Source organism: Propithecus coquereli, unplaced genomic scaffold, assembly GCF_000956105.1.
Source record: "Propithecus coquereli isolate 6110/MARCELLA unplaced genomic scaffold, Pcoq_1.0 Scaffold215, whole genome shotgun sequence".
NCBI lineage: Eukaryota > Metazoa > Chordata > Mammalia > Primates > Indriidae > Propithecus > Propithecus coquereli.
In genome coordinates this window covers 636,835-646,402 of record NW_012146634.1, presented here as the reverse complement: position 1 = coordinate 646,402, position 9,568 = coordinate 636,835, and the positions used below count along the sequence as shown (strand labels likewise).

The window sequence follows — 9,568 nt, the reverse complement described above, 5'->3', positions numbered from 1 at the left end:
ATAAGGAGAAATCAAGTAGAGCCAAGTTCATCATTTTTAGAGTCAAGAGGTAGTAAAAGATAATCAAACTACTCTTGATTTTTAAAAAATTGTTTAGTTCAAATAATTTTGACTATCCAATGAAAACACCTAAACTGTGCAGAAGTAGCTTTCTGTAAAAATGCCTACATCGAAAAGTCATAAATGTGAGCAATAGCTCTCCTGACAATCTTCATTTATCCTTTTTTCCCGCGTTGAAGCTTAGGACCTTTAAAAACTTTTTTGACGGTTATAAGAGGCAATTTCTCATGAGTATATAGAACAAATGTGAAATAGAATACACTGAGATTTAAATGTTTTATGCACTGGGATTTTAAAAACGAATTTCTCATATAAATTTTTCCACTTATTTATACCCCTTTCAAAAATGATTTAGGAAATAAAACGCAGAGATCACAACAAAGAAGAAAAAAGTCATATTTGGCAGGTCAAAGCCCCCAAAAGATAAGGTAAAATATAAGAAATAAAACCCTCTAATTATGAAGAAAGTAAACACTTAACAGTACAGAAGCCGTTGGAATAATGATCTTTCACATAGGCTCTTAAAGCACTATCACAGGATTCTCTCCAAGACTTCAGACCTCCATCTACTTCCTCTGGCTGGGGGTCACTTGCTTCTTTCCGTAAGTGATCAAACTTAAAGGAAAGTTTGTTTCTTGGATCTAAAAATCTGCTATTACCCAGGTCACCGTGCTCTGTAATTAAGACCTTCCAAAGAATAATTACAAACATTAGTAACTCTGTAAAAAAGACAGTTCTTATCACATTTTCCAAAATAAACACATAAATAAAAATTCTGAGGAAGACAGTTAACTTTTCATTTAGTCAGATTTCTCTTTCATATTGATTTTCAACCTAATCCCATTTTTATTACTATAAAGAATATTATATTTATGGGTAAGTCAACTTTAAACTGCAAAACTTCCCCCATCCTAATAATACGCATCATTTCTTGGTTACTTTCTAATATATAAGATCTATGTTGCAACATAGTTGCAACTTTTATATTCTTTTTTTTCACCTATTTTTCCAGAGTCATTATACTTAGCATTTAAAATAGGTAATACATTCACATGGTTCAAAAATGAAAAAATACATAAAGTGGAATTTTTATCACCCCATCTCCCAACCATCAAATAAGTAATAAGCAGTATAAATTTAAAGTAGTCTAAATTTCAGTAGGAATGCCTGTTTTTCCATTAAATATGATGTCTGCTGTTATTCTTATCAAGGAGAATTAGAGACAGCTGAAAAACCTGTAAAAACTCAAATCCTTCTATTTTCACTGTTCTTGTTGGAGACCATTCTCCTTTCTTATCAAAGAAACTACTAGTGTTATCATAGAGTGGAAGAATTCCCTAACATGTAGGATATTTACAAAAACTATGAAAACTAAGACATGAATTTATTGAGCACCTGGTTCAGACATCTGCTTTGGTTTCTAAGATCTCTACGATCTGCCAGGCATAGCCTAACAGGCAGTTATTACCTGATCTTCATATCCTTCTATCTTCACAGGAGTGAACTGATCCATGTTATACTGGGCAAATGCACTGTTTTTTAAAAAGTTAAAAAAAAAAAAAAAGGGGGAAGAAAGAAAATAATTATGTATAAATAAACACAAAAGGTAGTTCACAGCACAGTGAAAGGGAATACTACATGGTGCTTTTTCCCTTTCTCCCCAGACATCCAGTGTTAACATAATACCTTTCAGCTTCTGAAGGGACCACTCTGCAGATATCTCAGAAGCTCCTCAAACTCTGAAATTACCTTTTCCTGTTGACTCCTAAGCTCCAAAAAACCTTAGACAATTCCAAAGTTCTTTTTTGTTTTTGTTGTTGTTGTTGTTTTAGAGGTGGGGGTCTCTCTATGTTGGCCATGCTAGCCAGGCCTCAAGCAATCCTCCTGTCTGAGCCTCCTGAGTAGCTGGGACTACAGGCACACACTACCACGCCGGGCTAATTCTAAAGTTTTAAAGCAATCTGATTAATGTGAATTGCCAACAGCTTTAATCATTTAGGCACAAATTTTCAGTAATTCAAAGAATCTTCAATGCATATATTATTTTGGAAATGACTTTTTAATTCTCAGCTCTCTGAGGCAGGACAGGGTAGGAAAAACCATCATTAAATGACAGAGGCAATTTGACATGGGAAGTGAAAGTTGAGCGTAAGTCAAGTCTCAGAGTAGAGCCTAAGGCACAGAGCACAGGTCATTTAAAAAAGGGGTATGTGTAAAGTACATGCCTCACATTATTATTTCTTTATTTGTCCAGTGCTTGATTTATTAAATCTGTATTTTTTTTTTTTTTAAGAGACAGGGTCTCCCTCTGTTGCCCAAGCTGGAATGCAGTGGTGTGATCATAGCGCACTGCAGTCTTGAACTCCTGGGCTCAAGCGATCTTCCTGCCTCAGCCTCCCAAGGAGCTGGGACTATAGAAGCACACCACCACACCCAGCTAATTTTTAAATTTTTTTTGTAGAGACAGGGTCTCGCTATGTTGCCTAGGCTGGTCTCCAACTCCTGGCCTCAAGCGATCCTCCCCCCTCAGCCTCCCAAAGTGCTGCAATTACAGGCATGAACCACCATGCCCCACAGAAAATTCTGTATTTTCAATGGCTCTCTAATACATTTTACAAAGTAAGCTAAAGTAAAAGGTGAAAGATGTAAATAAGCTGCACTGAGAGAGCATAATACACTTACATTACTGAGAAGTATCAGTCTTCTCACAGAATTCCCAGTTTTAACCTGCTGAAATACCTGCTAGACCACTAGTTTTCAGCAGAACGTTAAAATTTTCCTAGGCTTTTCAAGAGAAAGCAAAATAACTAATACTCAAACTTCTTCAAATATTTAAGGCTAATTTTCAATCTTCACATTTTGTTAAAAGTTTTATTGTGTTTTTAAATGAATCATTTCCTTAAAATACCACATCCCCACATAACAGAATGAGTCCCCGGATACACTAGCTCTTCAGAAAGGAATATAAATTAATTGTTCATGGAAAGTAAATTAATTTTTTTAAAAAGCTTAAGGAGTAGGAATTAAATAATATTTCATTCCAGCGTATGTCCCGAGACTGTGGTTTACAAACACCAACACCAAAATGTGCTTACATTTCATTCCACCTTAAGTAAACAGCTACTCAAGCTAAACACCTGAGGACATTCTTGGCTTTTCTGTCTCTTACACTCCACATCTAAACCATCAGTAAATCTTGTAGGCTCTACTTAGAAGCCTATTCAGAATCTGACTCCTCCCCACTACCCCCACCTGCTACCACTCTAGTCTAAACCTCTACCATCTATCCCTTAACTTAATAGCCTTTGCCTCCCCTACACAGGAGCCAGTGATTATTCTAAAATATGTCTCATCATGTCATTCTCTGCTCAAAACACTAACTTTCTATGTCTCTCAGAATAAAATTCACTCTTTAATGTGACTTATCACACCCTATTTACTCCAGAAGTGCTGGAATCATCAGGGAATGGTTACGGTAGTCAGAAACATAGATGGAGATCCAGGAAAGAGCGTAAATCCTAGGTCTTTCAGGCTTCCTTAATTTTATATAGACAGAAGGCAATAACGATGTTGATTCCTGAAATAACATTTACTGAGCGCTTACTATGAGGACTATGGCCAAGGGACTGAAGCACTTCAATACAGATACAAAACTGAACTCTTCATCCCTATGAAAAATCAAGTATTTGGGCCCAGGAAAATTCTCCTTTAACAAGAGGGTTCTCCAAGAACCTAGAGTTTATAAGAACCAGAATATTTATAAATACAAAGCTTTAGTGTCAGTACAATTAAAGCAACTAAAGCATATAAACTACATACCAACTTCTATTTAGTCCTAACTGGAAATGGGACAATAGGCTTAGATTACAATCATGCTTGAGTGACATTTAACCCCTACCCCCTTCAGCAGTACCTCATCAAGTGAAGTACACAGCAGATTTATTTTGGGTACCTTTCAAGGATAAAACTAGGATCAACATGGCAGACAAATTGAAGAACTTGTGAGATAGTGAATTCCTTATTACTAGAAGCTTTCAAATTGGATAACCATCTGCTCACAGACGTAGATGAGAGTCTTTCAATGAAAAAGAAAGGGTAGAGAGGGATTGAACTAGCAAATCATGAATGTCCTTTTCTATGACAAAGTCTATGAATCTAAGAGAAATCAGCATTAGAGTGTATCTTTAATGTGTGTCTAGCTTTCCTAAATTAATGTATTATAATTTGGGTATCATTCAAGATAACAATTATAGTGACAGTGCAAATTCCAGGTTTCACAGAATTTAGTCCCAAAATGGCTTCCAAAAAAGCAGGATGGACGTGTTCCCACCCCCCCATCCCCAATCCCACACCAGCCATTATCCAATTCTGGTTTCCTCTTCACATAGGAACTCTGGGCCAGCTGCATAGACAGTAACTGAAACAGAACTTTGTGTTGTAGAGGAGAGTAGTGATAAAGCCAGATAGATATCAAGGAGCCTTGAAAGTAGACAGAGTTTAGATTTGATTGTAGAAGATAAAAAATAAAGCACCACTAAAATGTTTTTGAGGCAAAGACAAAATGAAAATGTTATTTTAGAAAGATTAATTAGCTTGACAGTGATAAGGAGTGAATGACTAGGTGGATTAATCATGCCTTTATCCTATGGTTGGTTAATTCTCACTATTAAGGCACTTTATGAATATCTGCTATCCTTTGGCAATTTGAGAAACAATATCATTCCTCAATAGCAGCTTAATGTTTCTATAACTAGCAGTTAAAAAAATTTCAACATGAACTAGAAGAACTATAAAAGAAAACCTAATGTTAAACTGTTTTAATGGGGCAAATCTGGGCAAAAACGAAAGCAAATAATTTCATATACTATAATAAGCTTTGAGGAAGTAAACAACATTTTGGGGGAACATGTTTTCTCCAAGAAAAAAACAACTAAAACTGCTAATGTCAAGTGCTCTATTCTGACGTATTTTAAACTTAGCTTTCAGGATACTTGTTTACTGTCATCACAGTTTATCCATGTTAGAATAATATCATAAGTGGATTTAGAAAGATACTTACTGTGCTGCCCCTTCCCTGAGGAGATTGTCATTATTAAGTAGTAGCCGAACATCTGAGGAGGAAAGAACATTAAAATGTTCAGTAGAAGACAAATTTGAGAAATTTTAGCAGATTTCTAGATTAGATTTTTAAAATTCAGGCTTCGCAAGATTAGTCTTTGGGTATACTGTATGTGTAGAAATTCTAAAAATGCAAATGAACAGATGCTAATATTCATAGATTTGCCATTAATGTATACTATAATAATTCAACAATAAATTCTCAGGGAATTTCAAAACAAATAGTTGATTGAAGGCTATAGTTAGGACTGTTAATTTTGTATCTAAATGAATCCTTCAAAATGAGCTTAGATTAAGAATTGCAGGCTCTTCTACAACATCAGATCAAGAAATCTGGCACAATTCAGTCGGTGGCAATGAAATTCTTGAACACATTTTTCTTTGGAGAATCTAATGTGAGGGTCTACAACATTTTTAAAAAGCTGTGTGTGTCAAAGAGTCTAGTCACTTTTCTTTTGGAAGAAAACAACCTTTGTTACTAAGAAACTACCAAGCATTAACTCCAAGAGGGAAGGCTAATTATAAGCCACAGGCCATTATAATAAGCTTTGAGGCTCTCAGAGCTTCTGAAAGAAGGGCCTCGCAGAGGCCAGTGTGTGCCAAAAAAACCCAGCCCTCGTGCCACTAGTATCTTGCTAATTCCTAACCCAATGCTTTGCTACCAGGTATTCATGATACTCCTGTAAAGTATATTCAGTTGTTAGAAACAAAACAAGGGACTTCTAACTACAAGGGACATTAATTTTGTTAAGTCAAGAATTTATCTGAGCTATAAAGTTTAAGAAGAATTTTCTAAAAATTCAATTATTGAAAATTTGCATTTGGTCAATGTGGAAGAAAGACCAGAGAAAGGCTGCATTTGTTTCCCTTGCTGTTAGTGTTCAAAATCCACAAACAATTTTATAAAGAATATCTTGGCCAGGTGCAGTGGTCACACCTGTAATCCTAGTACTTCGGGAGGCCGAGGTGGGAGGATTGCTTAAGCCCAGGAGTTTGAAAGCAGTCTGAGCAATATAGTGGGATCCTGTCTCTACAAAATATAAAAAAAATTAGCCAGCATGGCGGCATGTGTCTGTAGTCCTAGCTACTTGAGAAGCTGAGGCAGGAGGAGTGCTTGAGTCCTGGAGTTTGAGGTTGCTGCGAGCTATGATGATGCCACTGCTCTATAGTCTAGCCCAGGAAACAGAGCAAGATCCTGTCTCAAAAAAAAAAAAAATTCCTTCTTGAAGTAAATGTTTATGTTTACATGTTTCTCCTAGTTACTTTTTCTCTGCATCATTAATTTTATTAATGAATATTACTAATGGTTCCACCTGTAGGACTTTGGGCCAGGTACAGAGAAATATCACACAGTTCCTCTCAAGTAGTTAACCTTCTAATATAAAACCAGAATTTCAAAATATATCTTGGCTAAACTGAAGCAAGATGCAACAAAAATCATGATTTTACTTAAGGGATCTTTAAGATGAATTAATTTAATAACTAAAAAGAGGACTATGATGATTGATTTCATCATGAAGTTCAGGATGCCCCATCTATTTTTTTTTTTTTTTTTGAGACAGAGTCTTGCTCTGTTGCCCGGGCTAGAGTGCCGTGGCATCAGCCTAGCTCACAGCAACCTCAAACTCCTGGGCTCAAGCGATCCTTCTGCCTCAGCCTCCCGCCACCATGCCCGGCTAATTTTTATATATATATTTTTTTAGTTGTCCAGATCATTTCTTTCTATTTTTTAGTAGAGACGGGGTCTCACTCCTGCTCAGGCTGGTCTCGAACTCCTGATCTTGAGCGATCCACCCACCTCGGCCTCCCAGTATATTTTTTATCTTATAAGTTGTGCTAACACAGCAAATAGTATGGAAGGTTGTAAATGAATTAGAATAGTGGTTCCCAAACTGGCTGTGATTCAGAATCACCTTGATAAACTGAAGAACTTGAAAAAAATGCAGACTGCCTAATTCTGCCACAGATTTAATGAATGAGAATCTTGAGGAAATGATAAAGCTGAATCTCTATATTTAATAAGCTTCCCAGATACAGTCAGTTCAGCACCACTGGTCCTAGAAAGTGTCCTATTGCACTTCCTGAGTGAAAGCACTGAAGAAATTTAAGCTATGATTTATAATGATAAAAATAAAACTATGAAAATAATATTGTTTCTACATTTATTGATATTAAACTACCTTAAATCTTTTCTCATAATAAGATAGGCATCTTAATTTATGGATTAAGAGCTTGCTTTTGACTCAGACCTGGGTTTAAATCTTTATCCTGACACTTAGTAGATGGGTGACCTTGGACAAGTTCTTTTAATCTCCTTGAATCTTGATTTCTTTAGCTATAGCTGTAACATGTCATAAGAATTAAAAGAGACAGCAAACACTCAATAAATGGCAGTAATTAAGAAGGGATTAAAATAACTAAATACTTATCTTTACTCACCATTGAATACTTCATTAAATTCCCCTGGGGGTGCATGAGTGATGAATTTAGCAGCTATGCGTACCTAAAAAGAAATAAAATTGACAGTAAGAGAATTCTGAAAAGTCATACATAAAAGGAGAAGGAATTAACAAATTACAAAATTTTCATCATATCCCTTGAGGAAAAAAAGTTCTGTTTAAACCTTTACTGTATAAGGAGCCTTCATCTTTTCTTATTACTATCAATATAGGTGTATTCTGATTTTGGAATATACAAGATGTTTTGATCATTTTGAATTTTTCTTTAAAAAGCTGAATAATCAGTTTTTGGTCAAAATGTACAACATTCACAAAAAGAGAAAGCAATTATTGTGATTATGAACATTTAAGTGAAACACAATATTAGCAAGTTAGGCAGTATACCAATATCAAGTAGTGTTTATCCCAATGTTTCAATATTAATAAATTAATGTAACTTACAAATCAAAAGAGCAAAACCATGGATGTCACTAATTTAAAAAAAAAGGCAGGCTGGGTACAGTGGCTCACACCTGTAATCCTACCACTTTGGGAGGCTAACGTGGGTGGATCACTTGAGCCTAGCAGTTAAAGACCAGCCTGGGCAACACAGCACCCCATCACTACAAAAAAATTTAAAAATTAGCTGGGTGTTGTGGCATGTACCTGTAGTCCTAGGTACTTGGGAGGCTGAGGCCAGAGGATCCCTTGAGCCCAGGAATTCAAGGTTATATTGAGCTATGATTGTGCCACTGCACTCTAGCCTGGGTGACAGAGTGAGACCCTGTCTCAAAAAAAAAAAAAAAAAAAAGTTTGAGAACCCTGCCACATGGTAATTACAGATAGAGCATTATTTTTTTGGGATGTAAACTGATAGAGATTTAGAGGAAATAACTCCATAAGGCTCCATTAACTGAGCAAAAATAAAAAGAGAGATTCTAATCAGAAAGAAATGCTACTCAACTCATGAAAATTATACTATACAAGACTAACAGTTACAATATGGATTTCCAACTATGTATATTTTCCTTGACACATATACTTAAACATATTTCTGTACTTATCAACTGTTGGTATCAATCACTTATTTAAGAAATTCGTAAACCTATTTTAAAAAATAAACTTTTTTGATTTGTGGCAAATCTGCCGAGTAAGCTATGGTTGCCCATAATCCTTACATAATTGGGAAACTCCCCTCAGTAAGGTGTGTGTACTCCAAAATAAATATATACATATTCCTACACTAAGAAAAAAGCACCTTTCCTGAAAGGAATAAAGCCACAGCCACATTTTATATACTATTCATATAACAATGTTTGAATGTATAAATAGTAAAAGTTATCAAACTGAAAATTCAAGATTCTAATATTCCCAAAGTTTCCCTTAAATTTTCAAAAGTTACAAAATCTGATGGAATTGGTACAACTAAAAGAATAGTAGTTTGGATAAAAAATGAAGTGATACTGCATATAAAAAAGTAATAGTTCACTCATTCAGCAAACTAGGAAGAGAAGTATCAGTAAATAATGACTGAAGACTGAATAAGACATTGTCACTGACCTCAAGGACCTGACACCTAGATAGTTATGTAGCAAGCAGGTATTAAATGCAGAGTGGGGCACAAAAGAAGGTACAAGCAACTCTATATATGTACACAGAAAAGGGGGATGGCCTTCAAGGGCAGTGATATTGAGCTGGTTTTGAGGATGAGTAGGTAAAACCAGGAAGGGCATTCCAGGTAGAAGAAACAATATATATAAACTAAGACAACTTCATAACAAACCAAATGCAGACGCTAAAAAGATCTGCAATGCTACTCTTCACACTAATTTCTTTTCTGTTTTGCAAAATAAGGTTTAAAAAAAAATACTTCCCTGGTGGTCTAGTGATCAGGAGTTGGCGCTCTATTCACCACAGCCCAGGTTCAATTCCCAGTCAGCAAACCAAATTTT

At 35.6% G+C, this 9,568-nt stretch overlaps 1 protein-coding gene across 1 annotated transcript in view; it reads right to left on the bottom strand.

Moving 5' to 3' along the window:
- CAPZA1 (capping protein (actin filament) muscle Z-line, alpha 1) overlaps positions 1 to 9,568 on the bottom strand; it is a 43,973-nt gene that overhangs the window by 13,435 nt on the left and 20,970 nt on the right. Inside the window, exons 2-5 of the mRNA XM_012644621.1 lie at positions 7,618 to 7,681; positions 5,120 to 5,171; positions 1,529 to 1,592; positions 541 to 747 (exon numbers count right to left, since the gene is read on the bottom strand). Coding sequence (XP_012500075.1) covers positions 541 to 747; positions 1,529 to 1,592; positions 5,120 to 5,171; positions 7,618 to 7,681 — 387 coding nt within the window. The remainder of the gene's footprint in view (positions 1 to 540; positions 748 to 1,528; positions 1,593 to 5,119; positions 5,172 to 7,617; positions 7,682 to 9,568) is intronic.